At 43.5% G+C, this 26,220-nt stretch overlaps 1 protein-coding gene across 6 annotated transcripts in view; it reads left to right on the top strand.

The window, feature by feature from the left end:
• Nucleotides 1-26,220, top strand: part of herc1 (HECT and RLD domain containing E3 ubiquitin protein ligase family member 1) — a 102,495-nt gene that overhangs the window by 44,190 nt on the left and 32,085 nt on the right. For all 6 annotated transcript variants that reach the window (XM_085906843.1, XM_085906846.1, XM_085906842.1 and 3 more), the window contains exons 26-42: nt 3,883-4,154; nt 7,085-7,300; nt 7,458-7,578; nt 9,906-10,143; nt 10,234-10,406; nt 13,092-13,247; nt 13,319-13,425; nt 13,667-13,777; nt 13,857-14,027; nt 16,031-16,270; nt 18,168-18,251; nt 18,561-19,120; nt 20,054-20,657; nt 20,884-21,151; nt 21,847-22,048; nt 24,114-24,280; nt 26,009-26,125. In XM_085906843.1, coding sequence (XP_085762969.1) covers nt 3,883-4,154; nt 7,085-7,300; nt 7,458-7,578; nt 9,906-10,143; nt 10,234-10,406; nt 13,092-13,247; nt 13,319-13,425; nt 13,667-13,777; nt 13,857-14,027; nt 16,031-16,270; nt 18,168-18,251; nt 18,561-19,120; nt 20,054-20,657; nt 20,884-21,151; nt 21,847-22,048; nt 24,114-24,280; nt 26,009-26,125 — 3,807 coding nt within the window. The remainder of the gene's footprint in view (nt 1-3,882; nt 4,155-7,084; nt 7,301-7,457; nt 7,579-9,905; nt 10,144-10,233; nt 10,407-13,091; nt 13,248-13,318; nt 13,426-13,666; nt 13,778-13,856; nt 14,028-16,030; nt 16,271-18,167; nt 18,252-18,560; nt 19,121-20,053; nt 20,658-20,883; nt 21,152-21,846; nt 22,049-24,113; nt 24,281-26,008; nt 26,126-26,220) is intronic.

Below are 26,220 nucleotides of genomic sequence, written 5' to 3'. Positions count from 1 at the left end.
AACAGAAATGTCTGCTTAACAACAATGGAAATTTGAAATGGAAGACCGTAGTGCTTTCTTTGGCTGTTTTAAAGCATCCATCCATCCATCCATCCATCCATCCATCCATCCATCCATCCATCTTCTTCCGCTTATCCGGGGTCGGGTCGCGGGGCCAGCAGCTTTAGGAGGGACTCCCAGACCTCCCTCTCCCCAGCCACTTCCTCCAGCTCATCCCGGGGGATCCCAAGGCGTTCCCAGGCCACCCGAGAGACGTAGTCTCTCCAGCGCGTCCTGGGTCGTCCCCGGGGTCTCCTACTGGTGGGACATGCCCGGAACACCTCCCCAGGGAGGCGTCCAGGAGGCATCCTGATGAGATGCCCGAGCCACCTCATCTGGCTCCTCTCAACGTGGAGGAGCAGTGGCTCTACTCCAAATCTCTCCCGGATGACCGAGCATCTCACCCTATCTCTAAGGGAGAGCCCGGACATCCTGCGGAGGAAACTCATTTCAGCCGCTTGTATCCTGGATCTCGTTCTTTCGGTCACGACCCATAGCTCGTCACCATAGGTGAGGGTAGGAGCGTAGCTCGACCGGTAAATCGAGAGCTTTGCCATTTGGCTCAGCTCTCTCTTCACCACGACGGACCGGTACAGAGTCCGCATTACTGCCGACGCTGCACCGATCCGCCTGTCGATCTCGCGCTCCATCCTGCCCTCACTCGTGAACAAGACCCCAAGATAATTGAACTCCTCCACTTGGGGCAGGATCTCATCCCGATCCGGAGAGGGCATTCCACCCTTTTCCGACCGAGGACCATGGACTCGGATTTGGAGGTGCTGACCCTCATCCCGACCGCTTCACACTCGGCTGCAAACCGCTCCAGTGAGAGCTGGAGATCACGGACTGAAGAAGCCAACAGCACCACGTCATCTGCAAAAAGCAGTGACGCGATGCTGAGGTCTCCCCAAACCGGACCCCCTCAACGCCTCGGCTGCGCCTACAAATTCTGTCCATAAAAATTATGAACAGAATCGGTGACAAAGGCCAGCCTTGGCGGAGTCCAACCCTCACTGGGAACAAATCCGACTTACTGCCGGAAAAACTCTGGCATCGGTGATACAGGGACCGAACCGCCCTTATCAGTTGGCTCGGCATCCCGTACTCCCGAAGCACCCTCCAGAGAACCTCCCGAGGGACACGGTCGAACGCCTTCTCCAAGTCCACAAAACACATGTGGACTGGTTGGGCGAACTCCCATGCACCCTTGAGGATCCTGCCGAGGGTGTAGAGCTGGTCCACTGTTCCACGGCCAGGACGAAAGCCACACTGCTCCTCCTGAATCAGAGGCTCGACCTCCCGACGAATCTTCCTCTCCAGCACCCCTGAATAGACCTTACCAGGGAGGCTGAGGAGTGTGATTCCCCTGTAATTGGAACACACCCTCCGGTCCCCCTTCTTAACAAAGGTGGGGGGCCAGACAAAGCACGGCTCAGAAGACCCCTTATGATGAATAAAATATATGGACGTAGTTTTTCCTCGCCCGGACGTGGGTCACCGGGGCCCCTCTCTGGAGCCAGGCCTGGAGGTGGGGCTCGAAGGCGAGCGCCTGGTGGCCGGGCCTTCGCTCATGTGGTCCAGTCGGGCATAGCCCGAAAAGAAAACGTGGGTCCCCCTTCCAATGGGCTCACCACCTATAGGAGGGGCCAAAGGGGTCGGGTGCATAGTGAGCTGGGCGGCGGCCAAAGGCGGGGACCTTGGCGGTCCGATCCCCGGCTGCAGAGGCTGGCTCTAGGGACCTGGAATGTCACCTCTCTGGCTGGAAAGGAGCCCGAGCTGGTGTGTGAGGCAGAAAAGTTCCGACTAGACATAGTTTGGGCTCTGGTACAAGCCCTCTCGAGAGGGGCTGGACTCTCTTCCACTCTGGAGTTGCCCACGGTGAGAGGCGTCGAGCAGGTGTTGGCATACTTATTGCCCCCCGGCTGGGCGCCTGCACATTGGGGTTCACCCCGGTGAGCGAGAGGGTAGCCTCCCTCCGCCTTTGGGTGGGGGGACGAGTCCTGACTGTTGTTTGTGTCTATGCACCGAACGGCAGCTCAGAGTACCCACCCTTCTTAGAGTCCCTGGATGAAGTGCTGGAGAGCGCTCCTTCTGGGGACTCCATCGTTCTACTGAGTGACTTCAATGCTCACATGGGCGATGACAGTGACACCTGGAAGGGCGTGATTGGGAGGAACAGCCCCCCCAATCTGAACCCGAGCGGTGTTCTATTATTGGACTTCCGTGCTCGACACGGATTGTCAATAATGAACACCATGTTCAAACATAAGGGTGTCCATGTGTGCACTTGGCACGAGGACACCCTAGGCCACAGTTTGATGATTGACTTTGTAGTCGTGTCATCGGGTTCGCAGCCACATGTTTTGGACACTCGGGTGAAGAGAGGGGCGGAGCTGTCAACTGATCACCACCTGGTGGTGGGTTGGCTCCGATGGTGGGGGAGGATCCCGCTCCGACCTGGCAGACCCAAACGCTCTGTGAGGGTCTGCTGGGAATGTCTGGCAGAATCCCCTGTCAGGAAGAGCTTGAACTCCCACCTCCGGCAGAGCTTTTCCCACGTCCCGGGGGAGGCGGGGGACATTGAGTCCGAGTGGACCATGTTCTGCGCCTCCATTGTTGAGGCAGCCGACCGGAGCTGTGGCCTGAAGGTTGTTGGTGCCTGTCGTGGCAGCAATCCCCGAACCCGATGGTGGACACCGGCGGTAAGGGATGCCGTCAAGCTAAAGAAGGAGTCCTATAGGGCCGTTTTGGCCTGCGGGACTCCGGAGGCAGCTGACAGGTACCGGATGGCCAAGCGGAACGCGGCTTTGGCGGTTGCTGAGGCAAAAACCCGGGTGTGGGAGGAGTTTGGCGAGGCCATGGAGAATGACTTCCGGACGGCTTCGAGGAAATTCTGGTCCACCATCTGGCGTCTCAGGAGGGGGAAGCAGTGCACGGTCAACACTGTTTACAGTGGAGATGGTGTGCTGCTGACCTCGACTCGGGATGTCGTGAGTTGGTGAGGGGAATACTTCGAAGACCTCTTCAATTCCACCGACACGCCTTCCATTGTGGAAGCAGGGCCTGAGGACTCTGAGGCGGACTCTCCAATCTCGGAGGTCGAAGTCACTGAGGTAGTTAAAAAACTCCTCGGTGGCAAGGCCCCGGGGGTGGATGAGATCCGCCCGGAGTTCTTAAAGGCTCTGGATGTTGTGGGGCTGTCATTGCTGACACACCTCTACAGCATTGCGTGGACATCGGGGATGGTGCCTCTGGATTGGCAGACTGGGGTGGTTTTAAAGCAGTCATTGCTTTATTTGTGAGGCTGACACAAATTGAAGGGGGAATTTGCAGTGTTAAAATTGCTTGGAAAATTTGAATGTATTCTAATGTCAATAATGCTTCTCTGTTCCCGACCCTTATTGTGGGCCTACTTTATATAATGTGTCAAGTGAGACAAAGTGTTAGATGTGTACAGAGAGACAGGTGATGTACTTGATTTTTAAAGATAAAATTTCCTTTAGACTCTGATCAATAAAATTACTTTTGTACACTCTCTCTGTGTGGCCATTTAACCCATAGACCGGTCCATAGCCTGGTGGATGGAAACTGCTTCCGTTTAGAATTCCATAGCATTCTGTCCTCTGCACTTGTTGGAAATTCAGTTCACCCATTATAAATACAATCATTCTGGCTGATGAAGGCATGTGCAGGCATGAACAACCAGAATATGGGTTTTTGTGGAATAATCATGCTTTGCACTGAAATTGGTACGTGCTTATAAGAACATATGTCATCCATCAAACAAATGACAATTTGTTATACTCTCTCCTGAAAGCATTTCTCCTCTCTCCATTTCCTCAGGTCTACTTCATACCTCTCCAGACTCACTGGCTGAGTCTTGGTTTCGTGCAAAGCTGAGCCGTCAGCGCAGCTACAGCTACGGATACTCATACGAAGAATCAGACCTAGACCTGAACCGCTCTCTTGGTATTCATGCTCTCATTGACAATATGATCAGCTTCATCAATGGTGACGTCGGCCTCACTCCAGCCTTCAAAGAACCAGAGGAAAGCATGTCAACCAGTCCACAGGCCACTATCCTGGCCATGGAACAGCAACAAAGCAGGGCAGAGGTGAGAGATTGACATATTTCTGCAATGCAGGCACATACGATGTTACGCAACCTGTTACAGACAAGCAAAAAAAATAGTTGTTCACTGGTGTTCAGCCACATTTTACTGCCACCTGCAAGATTTGAAGGGAACATTTTTGACAATTTATTTGTGAAAAAGGCATTGTTTCAAGCTCCACTACTGGTAAATGTGAAGAAATATCTTAGAAAAATGGTGATGTAATATTTCAGTATTATCTGCGCCATATATACTAGTGTCTCACAACACGCTAACAGGGAGGTGGATTACTCATTTGTATGTGCTGTCATCTGGCGGCGGCGTGTCCTCCGCTCTGCTCCATCCCTATCTCTGTCTCTCCTTGGCTACCTTCGCACGATGATTTTCATTAGCTGTATTTAGCCTGTCAATCAACGGCAAACTTGAAAACGTTGGTTGAAATTAGTTTTAAATCCGACAAAAGTGTGGCAAGGTCACCTGACTGATATTAGTCTAATTTCAATGTTACTATCTCAATTTTGATACGTTATATTGCCCAGTCCTAGTTGTGGGTCCTATTTTAAAATTAGAAATTTAAAAGGTAGCTTTTCGCTGATAAATGTTCTGCTTAGCTTCGCATTATCAAGGAAATTCTGTGATCAGTTACGCCAGAGGGTCATATTTACTGTACAGATTCCCTTAGAGCAGGGGTGTCAAACTTACCGTAATTTTCGGACTATAAATTGCTCCGGAGTATAAGTCGCTCCAGCCATAAAATGCACAATAAAGGTAAAAAAAACAACATATATAAGTCGCACCGGAGTACAAGTCGCACTTTCGGGGCAAATCTATTTGTCAAAATCCAACCCCAAAAACAGACATGAACCAGCAACAACAGGCTAAACGATACGGTATGCTAACGTGACATATACACAAAAGAGGAGCTGAGAACGGGCCTGACGTAACATTCAGAGTTATTCAAGTAAGTATTACATAAATAACAAGTTTATAAACCCATCTGTGTCACTCCAATTCATTAAATCCATCGATCTTGCTTTATGTAAACAATGGCGCGTATGCGCCACATATGCTATGTCGGACCCGTTGTAAGTTGCATTTCTAATTATTCCACAGACCCATATAACGATATATAAAGTATATTTCAAATAACTATCATATTACAACAATATTATCAAACCATCTGTGTCGCTCCAAATCATTAAATCCATCGATCACATTCCTTGTTCTTTATGTCAACAACGCCGCGCGTGCGCAGCAGAGATCTAGTATATAACTATATTGTAGTGTAAACAAAGTACCAGGAAAGACGTGGGATTGGTAAACGGCTCTTTATTAAACAAAACAAGAGTTCAACGAGCCAACAACTACTGAACTTCCAGCCACGGAGGTGGAAGAGAGCTCCATAGAATAGGAGCGGGCGTGCGTAAAAGCCATGTCCGAGCCCCATCCACCGTTCCCGGACAGCCACCCGGCCGAGTGCCGGCCCCCGACTTCCATCCACGGAGGTGAAAGAGAGCTCCCGTCGAGAAGGACCGGCCGTACGTAAAAGCCATAATAGTTTTTCAAACCTTCTGTGTCACTCCAAATCATTAAATCCTTCAAACTCTTCGTCCTCCATGTCACTTACAAACAAAGCCGCTAAGAATGCCGGTAGTACGTGGGGCCCTTTGTCATCTTCGTCATCCTGTGATCGAATCCTTTGTTCTTTATGGAAACAATCGCCGCGCAGTTCAAATGACAGTAATCCCTTGCTACATCGCGGTTCGTTTATCGCGGTTTCACTACATCGCGGATTTTTGAATTTTGAAAATTTGTGAAAAAAATCACATAAGTCGCTCCTGAGTATAAGTCGCCCCCCCACTCAAACTATGTTGAAAACCGCGACTTATAGTCTGAAAATTACGGTATTTTTGTTGCGGGCCGCAGCAGTCATAGTTTGCTTTAAAGGGCCATTAAAATTGTCAACCCAAATAAATGTATGAACGTCTCATATTGTGTATGTATAGTATAGGCTACACAACAAACTGATGAATCACTAGTTTTCAAAACAGAGACAAATAAAAACTGTTCAAATATTTAAAAATGAAATATTGAAATCGAATCATATGTTTAAAAATGAAAATTATTTTTAAAAAATGAATGCTAATAAAACTTTTTTTTTTTTGAAAATGGTAACAATTTGAAATTTTGTAATTGACATGTAAATTCAATGCACAATTTGTTTTCACGGGCCACCTCAAATTATGTGGCGGGCCGTATCTGGACCCCGGGCCTTGACTTTGACACCTGTGCCTAAGAGCATTATGATGCTGCACCATTGTTGGCTAAGAAATATGATATAATATGAAGAATATAAATATTATATATATATATATATATACATACACACACACACATTTATATATATATGGGTGGCCCGGTGGCGCACTGGGTAGCACAGTTAGGAGCGTGCGGGTTCAATTCCACCACGACCCTCCCTGTGTGGAGTTTGCATGTTCTCCCTGTGTCCGCGTGGGTTTTCTCCGGGCACTCCGGTTTCCTCCCACATCCCAAAAACATGCTTGGTAGGCAGATTGAGCACTCCAAATTGCCCTGAGGCAACATGCTTGGTAGGCCGATTGATGACTCTAAGTTGTCCCTTGGTATGAGTGCGAGTGTGGATGGTTGGTCGTCTTTGTGTGCCCTGCGATTGGCTGGCAACCGGTTCAGGGTGTCCCCCGCCTACTGCCCGATGACGGCTTGGATAGACTCCAGAATGCCCGCGACCCTCGTGGGGACAAAGTGGTTCAGAAAATGGATGGATGGATGGATGGATGGATGGATGGATGGATGGATGGATGGATGGATGGATGGATGGATGGATGGATGGATGGATGGATGGATGGATATCCTATCAGTGTCCTCTTTTCTAATGTAATGTTTTATGTCTGCAGTTGAGGTTAGAAGCTCTTCATCAAATCGTGGTGTTGATTGCTGGTATGGAGGAGAAGGGCTGTCTGCCAGGGAACACCGATCACCCATGCAGTGCCTTCCAGTCCTCCTCCCTACTGACCTCTGTCAGGTTGCAGTTCCTGGCTGGTTGTTTTGGCCTCGGGACTATTGGGAATGGAGGGCTGAAGCGAGAGAGCGTGCAGCTGCATCATTATCAGGTATGAGACATAGCAACCTGCCAGTGATAGGAGGAAGGTGATTTGGTTTTGGTGACCTTAGTTGTATGACATGCTAAAAAACATTTTTCGTATTTAGCTGGATTTTGTGTTGAAAGTTATTTACCTTAATAAAACTTGCCTCTTCATTCTTTTTCAGGATGGTGTTAAAACAGCCAAGAGAAGCCTCCAGTTGGAAATCCAGACAGCAGTTCATAAGATTTACCAACAACTATCTGTAACATTAGAGCGAGCATTGCAGGCAAACAAACACCACATAGGTAAGCTCCGAAGCAGGGATGGGCAAATTGGCAGCCCGTAGCCATGTGCCCATACACTAAATAAATGCCATATGGATGGGGTGGGCATTTATAAACACATTTTCTCTACTACCTCATAGATACAACATACTACATCTCTACTCCATACTCGAGCACATTCACCCAATGGTTGAAATAATTTCATATACCGTAATTTTCGGACTATAAATCGCTCCGGAGTATAAATCGCACCAGCCATAAAATGCACAATAAAGTGAAAAAAAACATATATAAGTCGCACCGAAGTATAAGTCGCACTTTTGGGGCAAATTTATTTGTCAAAATCCAACACCAAAAACAGACATGAACCAGCAACAATAGGCTAAACGATACGGTATGCTAACGTGACATATACACAAACGAGGAGCTGAGAACGGGCCTGACGTAACATTCAGAGTTATTCAAGTAAGTATTACATAAATAATACGTTTATCAAACCATCTGTGTCACTCCAATTCATTAAATCCATCGATCGTGCTTTATGTAAACAATGCCGCGTGTGCGCCGCGTATGCGCCGCATGTGCTGACGTCGGCCGTTGTAACTTGCATTTCTAATTATTCCACAGACCCATATAACGATATATAAAGCATATTTCAAATAACTATGATATTGCAACAATATTATTAAACCATCTGTGTCACTCCAAATCATTAAATCCATCGATCAAATTCCTCGTTCTTTATGTCTACAACGCCGCGCGTGCGCTGTAGAGATCTAGTATATAACTATATTGTAGCGTTAACAAAGTACCAGGAAAGACGTGGGTTTGGTAAACGGCTCTTTATTTAACAAAACAAGAGTTCAACGAGCCAACAACTACTGAAGAGAGCTCCATAGAATAGGAGCGGGTGTGCGTAAAAGCCATGTCCGAGCCCCATCCACCGTCCCTGGACAGCCACCCGGCCGAGCGCCTGCCCCCGACTTCCATCCACAGAGGTGAAAGAGAGCTCCCGACGAGAAGGACGGGGCGTACGTAAAAGCCATAATAGTTTTTCAAACCTTCTGTGTCACTCCAAATCATTAAATCCTTCAAACTATTCGTCCTCCGTGTCACTTACAAACAAAGCTGCTAATGATTCCGGTAGTACGTGGGGCCCTTTGTCATCTTTGTCATCCCGTGATCAAATCCTTTGCCCTTTATGTAAACAACCGCCGCGCGGCATCGGTGACGTCACTTGCAGTTCAAATGACAGTAATCCCTTGCTACATCGCGGTTCGTTTTTCGCGGTTTCACTACATCAGGGATTTTTGAATTTAGAAAATTTGTGAAAAAAATCACATAAGTCGCTCCTGAGTATAAGTCGCCCCCCCCCCACCCAAACTATGACAAAAAACGCGACTTTTAGTCTGAAAATTACGGTATATTAATGTTTTCCAACATGTCAGTGCGCCTCTTACCCCAAATAAGACATCAGCTCACCCAGGGTTTAAGTTCTGTGGCAGCCGAAAGCAAACGTAACCTCACCAAGCTGTGTATTTTCTTTGACCGGAACTGTGGCGACTGTTAGCATTGCTAATTTAGCTGCTAACGGGCTTTTCGTTTCCTTGCTCTTTTTTTAATTTATCCTCAATCCTTGGCAATCCTCGAACCCGCCGGTGCCCACCCGCAGGTTTAAGGATTACTGCCACGACAGGCACCGACCACCTTACGGGCACAGCTCCGGTCGGCTGCCTCAACAATAGGCACGGAACACGGTCCACTCGGACTCAATGTCCCCCACCTCCTCCGGAATGTGGGAAAAGCTCTGCTGGAGGTGGGAGTTGAAGCGCTTCCTGACAGGGGATTCTGCTAGACGTTCCCAGCAGACGCTCACAGAACGTTAGGGTCTGCCAGGTCACGCCGGCATCTTCCCCCACCATCGGAGCCAACCCACCACCAGTGACGCCCCCTGACCACGGTTGCCGTAATGCTGGGAAGCGACGCAACCTTGTAATTTTCTAGTTGTACTAAAACGTACTGAAACATTTTGGCAGAGCACTGTGTACAACCAGTATGGATCAACAAATTCATCAATTGATCCATATATAAGGCGCCCCGGACTATAAGAAAACTTTAGGGTTTTAGGTGCGCCTTATAGTCCGGAAATTACAGTAATTTCAACAAATCAATTCAACTTAATGATGAGTAGTCCTTTAATTTACCGCTGTTATTTATTTGTATGTCTGGTGCTACAGAAGTTTGGTGACTGCACATGTGGATCAGGACCCACCCAAAATAATCAAGGTTTTTGTCAGCTCCCAGCGTAAACGTTAAACGTACTTCTGTTTTGATTGTTTTCATTTCAGAAGCCCAGCAGCGTCTTCTGCTGGTCACAGTATTTGCACTGAGTGTGCGCTACCAACCAGTAGATGTCTCCCTGGCCATTTCTAGCGGGCTGCTCAATGTGTTGTCCCAGCTATGTGGCACAAACACCATGTTGGGACAGCCGCTCCAACTGTTGCACAAACCAGGCATATCCCAGCTCAGCACTGCTCTGAAGGTGGCCTCTACACGGTTGCTGCAGATACTGGCCATAAGCACTGGGTAATTTGTGGTAAACATAAAGAACATCATATACTGACTGTAGTTGATATGGTGAAGATGACATTTTTTATAACATGGTGTATTTTACAGGACATATGCAGACAAATTGAGTTCAAAAGTTGTCCAGTCATTGCTGGACCTCCTCTGCAGCCAACTGAAGAACCTTCTCTCTCAGGCAGGAGTTAGTGTCCTGTCTTCTGGAAAAGACCACAATGAAATCAAGCAAGAGGACTCTATCGACTCAGAGAAGAAAGATTTCAGAGGTGATCAAATATTTACAGTTGAAACCAAAAGTTCCGACTTTGTAAAAAGGCATGGGTTTTTTCTTATTGTCTGACATTAAATCAGACTAATATTTTCCTGTTTTAGGTCATTTAGTTATACGACATTCATTTCTATTTGCTACAATAATCCAGAGAAGGATTTTTAAGACAAATTTAATTTCTTTTTCAGTCACAATTTTACAAACAATAAGATTACCGTAATTTTCGGACTATAAATCGCTCCGGAGTATAAATCGCACCAGCCATAAAATGCACAATAAAGTGAAATAAACATGTATAAGTTGCTCCGGAGTATAAGTCGCACTTTAGGGGCGAATGTCAAGTCAAGTCAACACTTGTCAAAATCCAACACCGAAAACAGACATGAACCAGCAACAACAGGCTAAACAATACGGTATGCTAACGTAACATATACACAAATGAGGAGCTGAGAACGGGCCTGACGTAACATTCAGAGTTATTCAAGTAAGTATTACATAAATAACACGTTTATCAAACCATCTGTGTCACTCCAATCCACTTAAATCCATCAATGTGCTTTATGTAAACAATGCTGCGCACGCGTATGCGCCGCATATGCTGACGTCGGACTATTTGTTTATTTGTTGGCATTTCTAATTATACCACAGATACATATAACGATATATAAAGTATATTTCGAATAACTATCATATTACAACAACATTATCAAAACATCTCTGTCATTCCATATCATTAAATCCATCGATCATCTATTAGGTAAACAATGCAGTGTACGCTCGCCCTCGGATTCGTCATGATTTGCATTTCTAATTATTCTGCAGACCCATATAACGATATATAAAGTATATTTTAAATAACTATCATATAGTAACAATATTATCAAACCATATGTGTCGCTCCAATTCATTAAATCTATCGATTGTGCTTTATGTAAACAATGCTGCGTATGTGCCGCATATGCTGACGTCGGACCCGTTGCAAATTGCATTTCTAATTATACCACAGACCCATATAACGGTATATATAGTATATTTTAAATAACTATCATATTACAACAACATTATCAAACCATCTGTGTCACTCCAAATCATTAAATCCATCGATCAAATTCCTCGTTCTTCATGTCAACAACGGCGCGCGTGGGCTGCAGCGATCTAGTATATAACTATGTTGTAGCGTTAACAAAGTACCAAGAAAGATGTGGGTTTGGTAAACGGCTCTTTATTTAACAAAACAAGAGTTCAACGAGCCAACAACTACTGAACTTCCAGCCACGGAGGTGGAAGAGAGCTCCATAAATAGGACCGGGTGTGCGTAAAAGCCATGTCCGAGCCCCATCCACCGTCCCCGGACAGCCACCCGGCCTAGCGCCGACCCCCGACTTCCATCCACGGAGGTGAAAGAAAGCTCCGTAGAGTATGACTGGGCGTGCGTAAAAGCCATGTCCGAGCCCCATCCACCGTCCCCGGACAGCCACTCGGCCGAGCGCCAGCCCCTGACTTTCTTCCACGAAAGTGAAAGAGAGCTCCCGTCGAGAAGGACCGGGCGTGCGTAAAAGCCATAATAGTTTTTCAAACATTCTATGTCACTCCAAATCATTAAATCCTTCAAACTCTTTGTCCTCCGTGTCACTGACAAACAAAGCCGTTAATGATGCCGGTAGTACGTGGGGCCCTTCGTCATCTTCGTCATCCCGTGATCAAATCCTTTGTCTTTTATGTAAACAACCCCCGCGCGGCATGGGTGACGTCACTTGCAGTTCAAATGACAGTAATCCTTTGCTACATCGCAGTTCGTTTTTCGCGGTTTCACTACATCGCGGATTTTTGAATTTTGAAAAATTTTGAAAAAAATCACATACAAGTCGCTCCTGAGTATAAGTCGCCCCCCCACCCAAACTATGACAAAAACTGCGACTTATAGTCTGTAAATTACGGTAGTTAGTCTTAAAGCAATTTGGGAAACATCAAATGATGTACTGTCTTTTGAATTTTCTCATTGTTTTCTTGACATTGTTCGAGTTAATTAGAGATACACCCGTGGATGTATTTGAAGGCACACCTGAAGCAGTGCTACTTTGTGTAACATCATGTAAAAGTCAAAATACATCAGCCAGAACATCAGCAAGTGGACGTTCATGTACACAGAGATGAGAATTTTCTGCGGAGCCGCGGATGACCATGCTTCTTTCCGTTGAAAGTATCATTTTCGTGAATCGTGAAAATCCGTTGAGAAAATGTCGTTTATCTATGGAGGGGGGGGTGTAGGGAAGCGGCTGGCCAGCTGGCCGGGCAACGTTAGCCTCAGCGACTCGCGAGCATTCGCCCGCCCGCCGCGACGGCATCTTACGGAAATCGGCTAGCCTCTGTAAATCTAACTGGCAGCAGTGGTGCGACAACATCCGCCTTATTTTCGGCAGCATTTTGGCGCTACTATCGTCAAATAATTTCCACTTGCTAACTTAACTTACGCGGAGAACTAAGTGTTTTTACACCGCCACAATGTGAATTTGCGATTCCAGATCACACAGTGGAGGACATATGAGTGTGTGTGTCTTTTTATATAATGTAGTAGTATATAAACTTTGAGTTTCAGCTGCACGAATTTGTTTCAAAACTCTGACAATCATTTAGAAGTTTGATTTAAACACGTTTTGTTGAAGGTAATTGTGTTGTTTTTCAGCTTTACTACGCAAGCAACACACTGCTGAGCTACACTTGGGAGACTTTCTAGTATTCCTAAGGAGAGTAGTATCTTCAAAAGCCATCCAGTCCAAGATGGCCTCCCCAAAATGGACTGAAGTGTTGCTTAATATTGCCGCACAGAAATGCTGCTCTGGTAAGACCATGTTATTCAATGGTTTGGGAGTTGGCCTGACATTTACAATCTTTACATTTTTTGAATTGTAGGGGTTCCTTTGGTTGGGAACCTAAGAACCCGGCTTTTAGCGCTCCATGTTTTGGAAGCTGTCTTACCTGCATGTGAGGCCAATATGGAGGATGAACAAATGACACAGGTATACAAGTCCCCGAGTATTGGTAATAGGCAATAGGAAGCAGAATGATTACTCTATCTTAAACATGTGCTATTTTGCTTTTACTCATTCCCCACTCACTTCTTGACAATGTTGATTATTTAACAGAAACTGAATGATGATGTATTGAAGTTTTAAGGTTAGGATTAGCAAGGATGGATGATGAGTTTGTATGCTCTAAAATATTTCAAACGCACACTGACTTGACAATATTCTCTTCCAGGTCGTTGGGCGCCTATTCTCACTGTTGTCTGACTGCATGTGGGAAGCTCCCATTGCTCAAGCCCGGCACGCTGTCCAGATAAAAGAAAAAATACATGAACTGAAATTGCAGGTTGGAAAGAAAGCACGTTATTGGCATAAAATGAGTCAATGTCTATTTGTGGCCCTGACATACATCTACTAATTGATAGGGAGAGGCCGAAGAAGAAGAGGAAAACCTTCCCATCCAAGAAGTGTCCTTTGACCCAGAGAAGGCTCAGTGTTGTGTGGTGGAAAATGGACAAGGGCTGACACATGGCAGTGGGGGTAAAGGCTATGGCTTGGCCTCCACTGGAATCTCTTCTGGTTGCTTCCACTGGAAGGTACAATGCTAGGATTTGGCCTCATTTCTATTAGACCACCAACCAATATGAAATGTATAACACATGTGCAACTAATTTTTGTAATTATCACACATGTATATTGAACCGAAATTACATCTGTAGTGCTAGAATATTATTGTAGTTATATTTTTAAATATTTAAATGAATAAATATCCAAATTATTATTTGCATTCATGAGCAGACAAAGGGTTTGTGGTCAAATTTGAACTTTGCATCGAAGCCTTGTGAATTGGCTCAAATTTGGGTACCGTATTTTTGGACTAAAAGTTGCTCCGGAGTACAAGTTGCATCAGCCATAAAATGCACAATAAAGAGGAAAACAACATACAAGTTGCACCGGAGTTTAAGTCGCATTTTGGGGGAAATGTATTTGACAAAATCCAACACCAAGAACATAGATGAACCAGCAACAACAGGCTAAACGATACGGTATGCTAACGTGACATATACACAAAAGAGGAGCTGAGAATGGGCCTGACGTAACATTAACAGTTGTCCAAATAACTAACATAAATAACACCTTCATCAAACCATCTATGTCACTCCAAATTATTAAATCCATTGATCGAATTCTTCGTCCTTCATGTAAACAACGCCGCGTGTGCACCGCGCCGCTGACGTCGTCAGTTGCAGTTCAAATTATTCCACAGGCCCATATAACGATATATAAACGATATATCAAATAGCTATAATATAAACAACAATTTTATCAAACCATCTCCAAATCATTAAATCCATAGATCGAATTCTTCATCCTTTATGTAAACAACGGCGCGTGTGCGGCGCGCCGCTGACGTCAGACTCGTCGACAGTTGCAGTTCAAATTATTCCACAGGCCCAGATAACGATATATAAACTATATATCAAATAGCTATAATATAAACAACAATTTTATCAAACCATCTGTGTCACTCCAAATCATTAAATCCATCGATCGAATTCTTCATCCTTTATTTAAACGCCACGTGTGCGCCGCTGACGTCGTCAGTTGCAGTTCAAATTAGCGAGTAATCCCTCGCTACATCGCGGTTCGTTTATCTCGGTTTCACTATATCGCGGATTTTTGAATTTTGAAAATTTGTGAATAATTACACATATAAGTCGCTTCTGAGTATAAGTCACCCCCCCCACCCAAACTAGGAAAAAAACGCGATTTATGCACCAAAAATTAAGGTATATAAACTAAGTGCACCAGCACACAGCAGCACTTCCCATCTCACCAGTGATCGTCAAAAATAATTTTCATTAGCTTCCTGCTCCATTCAAAATGAACAGACTGAATAACTTGAGTTCTTTAACTATTAATAAAATGATTAAACATAATGTGAGGAATTCTTATGGTCTATGAAACGGTGGGTGGCCCAATTGTAGACATTGTTAAATGTGTGCCATTTTGCACGAGATCGAACAATATCAATGATATTGCAAAATTGGCCATAGATCCCGTCCTCCACGTGCATCAGAAACAAAATTCAAAATAAATTTGATTTTACTGGTCAGGGTTTTAGTTTTGTGTGTATTACCATCGTTATTTGAATGGCATAGCTACATAACAGCGTTGTCAACATGTCAATATATTTGCGAGTTTGACAAGCACAAGAGAACAATGCTTGTGTTAACATTAACAGCGTAAACTAGATTTCCATATCATAAATTACATCCACTGCTTTCAAGCTCTTCAGGAGGGTGACTGTGTGTGTCTGGGGGTGGGTCCTATGTACGGCATTTCTAGCAAGATCAGAAGGGGCTTCGAGAGTTGGTATGTAGGTTTCATAAAGGCGAATTAAGTTTTAAATTACTCATAAGAAGGCCACATCAATATACATTTGAATCGATCAAAAGATATTCAGCCTTGTTTGATAGTCATTTAAGTCTGAATACTGTAGAAACTGCAATCAATTATATTTACGGTGTTTGGTTATGTGATTGAATATTTTGCATTAATCAAAACTGTTTTATTATTCGTTGCTCTTTTTCCATAGTTTTACATTGTGAAGGAGAATCGAGGCAATGAGGGCACGTGCGTCGGTGTTTCACGATGGCCCGTGCATGACTTCAACCACCGCACCACATCAGATATGTGGTTATATCGAGCATACAGTGGAAACCTCTATCACAATGGCGAACAAACCATGACTTTTAGCAGCTTTACCCAGGGAGACTTCATCACCTGTGTCCTTGACATGGAGGCTAGAACCATCTCGTTCGGGAAGAATGGAGAGGTAAGGTCTGGATATGGGTTGTAATGGCTTTAAAAACACAAATATTCACAAGTGTCAGCTTTAATTTATTCAATAATGTATTTCGTAATTTATTTAGTAGTTTATTGCAACATATCTGCAATAAAATGTATCACCTAGGCACAGGTTGACATACTATAAACAAAGGTGGACAATTTACCGAATTTTGCCAGTTCATCATTCGTCCTTCCCTTGACCTGGGCACCGTTCTATTATCGTCTGTACATCTGTCCAACCTCGTTATTTAAAAAAGGCTTCCGTTATTGCTTCCATTAGTCTGCCAATCGCCATTCTGACCCCCCACCCACACACACACACACACACTCACTCACACACATTCACGTATCCCCCCCCACTACATTAGGACTGTATTTTTGTGGTCCCAAGCGTTAGTCTCCTCCAGCAATAGAGAATGAGACTTAGCAAGCGACATGCTGGCGTCTGTGTCCTTGCTCTCGTCCATTGCATTCTCCAGTGTGCTGGTTCGGAAGCCTGTGCGAGTGCTTGGTCTGCTAACATCCCTGTAACTGACTTATAAATACTGACTAACTTTGGACTAGCTTTATTTTCTAATCCTTCTCATGCCAGGCTTTATTTTTGATTTTCAAGTCTGAGTAGATTGAAAATGGTCACAGTCAATGAGTGGTTTACCTCCAAACTGCACTAAGTCAAAATCCAGACAGTTGCTGCTAAACAAGCAGAGTCCGACCCAGAGAGAAAAGAAACCAGACAAAAGGTGGACGATGACAGGACACATTAGATTGAAGCTGCTATTGTTCACATTATCAAGTCAAGGAAGAAAATGTAGCACAATGTCCTAGTAGCAAAAGACACAGCAGTTGCGAGCACGATTCCTCCCCAGTCCCGTAGTCTTCAAGAGGCGTACTGAAGGACTCATTGATAGGCAACATTTGGCACGAGCGCCGGAGGACCACAAAGTCTACACGTATGTAGTGTAAACCATGTGAATTCAGTGCACCATAGAAACGATGAAACAGTGAGCCTGTGAACCCGGAAGTGCTCTCATCGTTCGATACACTTTTCTTTAACTTTTTTAATAAAAGATTTTTGGATAAAAAATAAAGCGTAGCTTTAGAAGGATTCGAAAACAAAGCTCGTCAAAAGTTATGAACAGGTCAATATTTATGAGTTAGTTACAATCACTATCAGATCTGTCACTAGTAGTCCATGGACTCCAGCTCCTGGGGTATTTGGGACTGAGAGATATACAGTACAACACAGACACCTTCCTTTACCTGTCGAGACCAATACAAAAAAAGAGCAGCAGACTTAGAGAATCGGGAGCAAGGAAGTTAAAGTATTATGCAAAGGGGTTGTATTGTGTACAACTGTTTTGGGGAGAAAAAAACTGTTTAAGTGACTATTTAAGTGTCTGTTTAACTGTTCAACCAAAATAGCATTTAGCTGCCAACATAACCGTCGGTCATCAGATTGTCTAGCGATGGAAGGAGGGTGTTTAATATTTTAGTGTAAATTATTATAGAGAAATCAGTTATGTATCCTCAATAGTGCATTTTTATTGGTTTTCATTAGCTTTGTTAATGAGTCAGTAATAAAATAATGCATAGTCTGTGCAATCAACCATTATTTATTCATAATTAAATGTTAATCAAGTTTCTGGCTGTTTAATCTTCATCCTGACCATTCAATTTGTGGAAAACAATATATTTGTTAAACTGCAGTGTAGACAATGACGGTTGTAATATCTTTTTGGAGTTGATTTTTATCAGATTTAAAGAAAGCTTACTGTATTAGTTCAGGAAAAGTAATGAAATGATTAACTAACTCATGCAAATGCATAAGGAATGCATAAAATAACTGTGTATTTCTCCCTAACTACTAATATGTGATTCAACAGGAACCCAAGTTAGCCTTTGAGGATGTGGATGCCACAGAGCTATTTCCCTGTGTGATGTTCTACAGCAGTAACCCAGGGGAAAAGGTAAGAGAAAAAAAAAGTATACACCGCACAAGAGAACAGTGATGTGTTTCACTGAGCACTAAATTATTACATACCTGATGAGTCAATGTTTCCTAATATAACTTTTGTTTCCGTGACCAAATTTGCCTGTGTAATTTGGAGTTGGAGAAGTCAGGCTTGGAATTGGTTCTGGTAAAGATAATTTAGGTGTTCCTCTCATGTGTGCAACGAGAAAGCAAATAGTCGCTTGCCTTCGTGTCTGTTATTGATATATTTGTTTTATAAAGGCAAATGTATATTTTCTGATCTTACACTGTGAAATCCTTCTAGGTTAAGATCTGTGAGATGCAGATGCGGGGTACACCTCGAGACCTTTTGCCCGGAGATCCAGTTTGTAGCCCGATGGCCACCGTCCTAGCGGAGGCTACAACACAGTTAATACGAATCTTACACCGCACTAATGACTGGACGCATCGAATTAACAAAACCATGATTGAACGTCTTCAAAAAATCAAGCCTTGCTTCAGAGAGACAGCATGTGCCTCTGCTAGCAGTAGTGGTCAGAGGCTGAAAAAGAGTCGCTCAGTGCAGAGTCGTGAAGAGCATGACACCCAGCGCGAAAGTCACGAAACACCTATTAGGAATGAGGAAGAAAGGGGGCGCCACGGACGACAACATGGCTTAGGCGAGCTTTCGGAGCACCTCTTGACGACACTCTGCACTGAGGTATGGCCAGTGTTGGCCGTAATCGGGGGTGCGGATGCATGTCTCCGTGTTGGTGGACGATGTGTTCACAAGCAGACGGGACGGCATGCAACCTTGCTTGGAGTGGTAAAAGAAGGCAGCACCTCAGCCAAGGTACAGTGGGATGAGGCTGAGATCACCATCAGGTATTGTATTATTTATTTAAGTATGTATGATTATTTTGACTTTCATAAAAACTAGTAATTTGTTAGGATATGTTAAGGATGGGCATGGTCAAGTGTTAGCAGAATTAGGAGCGATCAAGCTAAAATTCTCATTGAAAGAGCTATTTTCTTCAAATTGCTATACATCTTGATGCATTGGATGCAGACTGAGTGTGGCAGCAACTAGCAGAAGGGTCCCTAACATGTAGCTGATTTTGAGATAAAAACTTTTGTCCTTCATTATTTATACAATAGCATTGTTTTGGTGAAGAATGAAAGTTTTGAAAATTTTCTCCAAATGGATGTTTTATTGTAAAGTAGATAAGTAGATTTGGTGTAGATAAAAGCGCTATATAAGTGCAGTTCATTTACCATTTAGAAAGCAGTTTGTCAAATTTTTGATTATGCAAGTTACATTGTTGTGGCTGGTTAGTATATATTTATTTGTTCTGCTTATTTAATAAATCACATGATTAGTTTTACCTTAATGCCCATCTTTAATGTTTTATAACTACAGGGATCTTGACAAGTGCAGTATATGCCCTGTTGAAATAATGGCATGTTTAATGCGTCAAGAAAAAGTTATTACACAATAGTAGTGACATGTATATAAAGTAACACCATGGATTTTTAAAACAATATTTTTGTGTGTTTTATTCTGTCAAGTGCACTGTAGCTGCTTCTTTTCATAACCTTTTGTGCATGTCACTTCCACTTTTTACCCCTTCATGTCATTAATAATCTATTATTTTACATGCATGTCTCGTGGCACACTTTGTGCCCAACCCAGGCATTATTTTTCCATCCCTCCAAATTTTCTCTCTGGCCCTTTTCCCTTACCTTTCTTTTCCTTCCTTTGTCTGTTTTAATTCTTGACTCACGTCATTAAAGCTTCTCAATTTTCTGGTCGCCTAGTGACACGCCGTTGTACAACCTGGAACCCTGTGAGCCTTTGCCCTTCGATGTCACACGTTTCCGTGGCCTCACAGCCTCGCTCCTTTTGGATATCACATACCTTACCAGCATCCACGAGGACACAGCTGCTAAGCTCAGTGCACGGCGCCATGAAAAGAAGCATCGCAATGCACACTCGACAGGGCACGAGCCAACCAGTAGTGAAGACAAAGCAGACAATGAAGTGTCCAACCATAATGAATTAAGGGACAATGTTGGCACTGGATCTGGAGCAGTTCCAAATACCATTACCTGTGATCTACGTGTGTCTCATAGTCTGGATGAAGTCAAGGCACATGTGACACCCAAGTCAGAGAGTGACATTTCCCCAGCTGGTGTTGGTGGAGTAGGCGGAAACGACACTGTTTTTCATGCTCCCGTTGAGGGGAACAGGAAGAAAGGCCACGAGCATGGATCCCGCAGTCATGAGCCCTATCCCACTTTTACTGCCACCCAATCGGAGATCCATGCGGTTCAGCTTTCCTATCTCTACCTGGGAGCTATGAAGACCCTCAGTGTGCTGCTTAGCTGCAGCAAGTATGCTGAGCTTCTGCTTATACCAAAGGTACTCATAATACAGCAACTCATTTGTAGTTGTAATTTAGATTTTGATTGATAAAAGAATTAGTTTAGTGAAACCACTGTCATCTGGTAAGCTTAGTTGTGTAAGAAAATTAGTTTGAAAGACAAGTCACTACAGTTTGCCTTCATTTCAAATGTGGATTTTTCTCCCTGACTACTATTCTGATTTCAAATCAGTGACATCATTCAAACCTGTTATCTCCCTGAAGGTGTTACCAGAATCCACTGGGCACAATGCTGATGTTAATGCCAACGGCAGTGCAAGCACAACTGCAACATCTCCAGTATGCCAAGAAGAGGTGGAGATGCGGGCTGCTCTTCAATTTCTTATGCGTCATATGGTGAAGCGGGCAGTCTTGCGCTCCCCCATCAAGCGTGCTCTTGGGCTGTCAGACCTGGAGAGGGCACAGGCCATGATCTACAAGCTTGTGGTAAATGGACTGCTGGAGGAATCCAGTGGGGCAAAGGCTAAACCTGGTGAGAAAATTAAAACAATATCATAAAAATCATGCATATACCGTATTTTCCGGACTTTAAGATGCTCCGGATTATAAATCGCACCAGCCATAAAATGCATAATAAAGAAGAAAAATACATATATAAATCACACCGGAGTATAATTCACATTTCGGGGGAAATTTATTTGATAAAATCCAACAGACATGTCATCTTGAAAGGCAAGTTAAAATAAATATAGAATAGGCAACAACAGGCTGAACAGTACGATATGCTAACATTACATAAACACATAATCAAGGAACTAAGAACGTGCCTGACGTAACATATTAAGAGTTATTCAAATAACTATAGCATAAATAACATGCTAACAAGTTTATCGACCCATCCGTGTCACTCCAAATCATTAAATCCAACGAAATCTTCATCTTCTGTGTCACTTATAAACAACTCCGCTAACCCCAGAAGTAGAAGATGCAACGCTTCCTCTTCTATGTGGCTTACGGCAGACTCGACGTCTTGGGAGCTATGAAAATAAAAAAAAAAAATGTATAGATTTTTTTTTGTTATATTTACAAAACCTCTGCTATTTTCTGCCATCTCAGTTAGCCTGATGTTGATCTAACTTGTTTTTTTATTGCCACTGCTTCAATTTTGCCTACAATTGTTTTGCAAATACTTTAAATAACAGGCATATTTTATCTTTTTTGTTTCAGGCGTGCGAATTGAGCCAGAAAGTGAAGGCGAGGGTGAACAGTTGGTACAGACCCCAGTCACCACCAGCCCCTCTGCCTCTAGTACAACCTCCTTCATGAGTTCTTCTTTAGAGGACACCACCACTGCAACCACCCCTGTCACGGACACTGAAACTGTCCCTGCCTCAGAGTCTCCAGGCGTCATGCCCCTCAGCCTTCTCAGGTTAGGTCATATGGTGTGCACATTAGTCATTTTACAAGTCTTAGCATGATTTCAAAAACAAGGACCTTGGATTTTGAATGTTATAGTATGACAGATGTCAGTCCGTCATTCTTGATATGTCTTTTAGTACTGCATAGAACCAATATTTTGTTCTGCGACAGTCTATCCCTTATTTTGGTCATGACTTCTTTACCTGTATGGACGGGATCATTATAAATTCATATATATGACTTAGAATAGGAAATCTAATAGAATTTGTCCAAAGTGCCCAATTCGTGGTTGTAGACGAGCCATGAGTCATTAAAACCTTCAAACTCTTCGTCCTCCGTGTCACTTACAAACAAAGCCGCTAATGGTCCCAGTGGTACGTGGGGCCCTTCATCATCTTTGTCATCCCGTGATTGAATCCTTTGTCCTTTATGTAAACAACCGCCGCGCCGCACAGTTTACGTCACTTGCAGTTCAAATTACAGTAATCCCAACGCCAAGTTCGTTTATCGCGGTTTTACTACATCGCGGATTTTTGAATTTTAAAAATTGGTGAAAAAATTCACATATAAGTCGCTCCTGAGTACAAGTCGGCCCCCCACCCAAACTATGAAAAAACCCACGACTTAATGTCTGAAAAATAGAGTAGTTTAGAATAACCGTAATAGTGTTTGGCAACAATGCTTAGCCGTATCACAATTTCATATGTACCGTAATTTTCGGACTATAAATCGCTCCGGACTATAAGTCGCACCAGCCATGAAATGCACAATAAAGTGAAAAAAAACCATATATAATTCGCACCGGAGTATGAATCGCACTTTTGGGGCAAATTTATTTGTCAAAATCCAACACCAAAAACAGACATGAACCAGCAACAACAGGCTAAACGACACGGTATGCTAACATGACATATACACAAACGAGGAGCTGAGAACGAGCTTGAGAGTTATAACATTCAGAGTTATTCAAGTAAGTATTACATAAATAACACATTTATCAAACCATCTGTGTCTCTCCAATTCATTAAATCCATCGATCGTGCTTTATGTAAACAATGCGCGTATGCGCTGCATATACTCACGTCGGACCCGTTGTAAGTTGCATTTCTAATTATTCCACAGACCCATATAACGATATATAAAGTATATTTCAAATAACTATCATATTAAAACAATATTATCAAACCATCTGTGTCACTCCAAATCATTAAATCCATCCATCAAATTCCTCGTTCTTTATGTCAACAACGCCGCACGTGCGCTGCAGAGATCTAGTATATAACTATATTGTAGCTTTAACAAAGTACCAGGAAAGATGTGGGTTTGGTAAACGGCTCTTCATTTAACAAAACAAGAGTTCAACGAGCCAACAACTACCGGGCGTATGACCAGGCGTGCGTAAAAGCCATGTTCGAGCCCCATCCACCGTCCCCAAACAGCCACCCGGCCGAGCGCCGGCCCCTGACTTCCATCCACGGAGGTGAAAGAGAGGTCCCGTCGATAAGGACCGGGCGTGCGTAAAAGCCATAATAGTTTTTCAAACCTTCTGTGTCACTCCAAATCATTACATCCTTCAAACTCTTCGTCCTCCGTGTCACTTACAAACAAAGCCGCGAATGATGCCGGTAGTACGTGGGGCCCTTCGTCAGCTTTGTCATCTTCATCATCCCGTGATCGAATTCTTTGCGCTTTATATAAACAACCGCCGCGCGGCAGGGGTGACGTGACTTGCAGTTCAAATGACAGTAATCCCTTGCTACATCGCGGTTCGTTTATCGCGGTTTCACTACATAGCGGATTTTTTGAATTTGGAAAATTTGTGAAAAAAATCACATAAGTCGCTTCTAAGTATTAGTCGCGCCCCCCGCCCACCCCCCCACCCAAACTATGACAAAAACCGTGACTTAAAGTCAGAAAGTTACGGTACTAATAGATGCATTTTTGATTATTAATGATGAAAATTTTCACAAGCAAGCAGAATCAGAATGATAGCAACAAATGAGTTCCGGTATGTATGGCTTGAGGAATGTTTTTAATTGTATTCATGAAATTGAGGTGACTTTCTGTTGGCACAGACAAATGTTCTCCAGCTACCCAACAACCACCTTAGTTCCAGCTCGGCGGGCGCAAACTCCCCCAGTGTCATCTCTGCCAACATCCCCTTCTGATGATATTGGTCGCAGGCAGAGTCTCACTTCCCCAGACTCACAGCCCAACAGACCGCAAAACAGGTCTGGTACCTGTAAGTATACCATACTTACCTTGCCTGACAAACGTCATTGGACCAAATGGGATTTTATTTAGGGGTGTTTGACCATCGATGTTTTAAGATCCCGATACCATGACTGCAATCAGCCCAACGCGATTACATAGATTTTCAATTTTAGAACTGCTAATTTGTCTTAAAGGGATACTAAGAAAGTTAATATTTTGTCTATAATGAATATGATAACTTCATTATTTTTCAGCTAAATGCGGCTGACATCCAAAATGCCAGTGGTACGGTAATGGTAGTCATTCTGGACGGGGGCAAGGCGCGATAGGAGTCTTTTACTGGGAAAGGGCAGGAATTATTTACTCTTATACTGTGATCCCGGATGGGACTTTACAGGATTTTTTTCGGTGGGAGTTGGATGAGACGTGAGTGCAAATCCACCCGTGTCACCCTTGCGGTCCTCGCGCAAAACAAATGTTATTACCGTATCAGGCGCACTCTCATTGAAATTTTTATCTTAGAAATGATTTCATATATAGGGCGCATAGATAGAAGCTATACTGCAACAAACTGAGGTTGACTAGGGTTGCGGTATGCATCCACGAGCCAATAACCAATGAGCCCTCTGTAAACAATCGCGTTTCTCAAACTATCTCCTATAAAATGATCAGAACTGACTAAAGTTTGATCTAACGCATTGGTACTGCTTACCTATGTTTCCCTTCCATATCGATCCGTAAATTTACTCAAAACATTAACAGAACAGCCTATTTTGACATGAAATAGCCTCGTGCTTATAGCAGCTCTCATTATAGCATTAGCCACCCGCAAACTCCCATGTGCCTCAGCTCGCAGACTCCCATGAGCCTTAGCAAAGTGTAAACAATCGCGTTTCTCAAATGAGTTCCTATAAAATGATCAGAACTGACTAAAGTTTGATCTAATACATTGGTACTGCTAACTTATGTTTCCCTTCCATATCGATACGTAAATTTACTCGAAACGTTAACAGAGCAGCCTATTTTGACATGAAATAGCCTCGTGCGTATAGCAGCTATCACTATAGTATTAGCCACCTCCAAACTCCCATGAGCCTCAGCTCGCAGACTCCCATGAGCCTCAGCAAAGTGTAAACAATCGCGTTTCTCAAACGAGCTCCTATAAAATGATCGGAATTGACTAAAGTTCGATCTAACACATTGGTACTGCTTACCCGTGTTTCCCTTCCATATCAATCTGTAAATTTACAACAGCTATTCAGTGACGCCCCCTGACCACGGTTGCCGTAATGCTGGGACGCGATGCGACCTTGTAATTTACTAGTCGTACTAAAACGTACTGAAACAATTTGGGAGAGCACTGTGTACAACCAGTATAGATCAACAAATTCATCAATTGATCCATTTATAAGGCGTACTGGACTATAAGGCGCACTGTCGGCTTTTGAGAAAAATTTAGGTTTTTAGGTGCGCATAATAGTCCAGAAAATACGGTAACTCATAAGGATGTCACTCCTTATCATATTTGTATGTTTGTGTTATTACCAGGAGTTGAACGTGTCATTTTTCCAATCATATGTTACTTTTTATTTGTAATTCGTTTGTTTTAAACAAACGACAAAATTAGTTTGTCATTGCTTAACAATGAAAAGCTTGCAATTAAGGCACAATTAAAAATTGTAACTGAATGACAGCCCTAATATTGATGTTTCTTTAATATATTTTATTCACTAACCATGGCTCTTTATTTCCTTAGCTCTATCAGACCCGAGCAGCAGGCTGTCAACATCTCCACCACCTCCCGCAATTGCCGTACCCTTACTGGAGATGGGCTTTTCCCTACGCCAAATCACCAAAGCTTTGGAGGCAACTGGTCCGTCTCTACTAAATTAGCACTATTTATTTTACATAGAATCACAGTCATTAAAGAACAGCTGAGTAACCATGATTTTTAAAAATCCAAATTAG

The sequence above is a fragment of the Syngnathus leptorhynchus genome, chromosome 3, assembly GCF_054491065.1.
Source record: "Syngnathus leptorhynchus isolate UIUO chromosome 3, UIUO_Slep, whole genome shotgun sequence".
NCBI classification, from domain to species: Eukaryota; Metazoa; Chordata; class Actinopteri; order Syngnathiformes; family Syngnathidae; genus Syngnathus; species Syngnathus leptorhynchus.
Note: the sequence above shows the minus strand (reverse complement) of the source record. Positions and strands in the feature narration are given on the sequence as shown.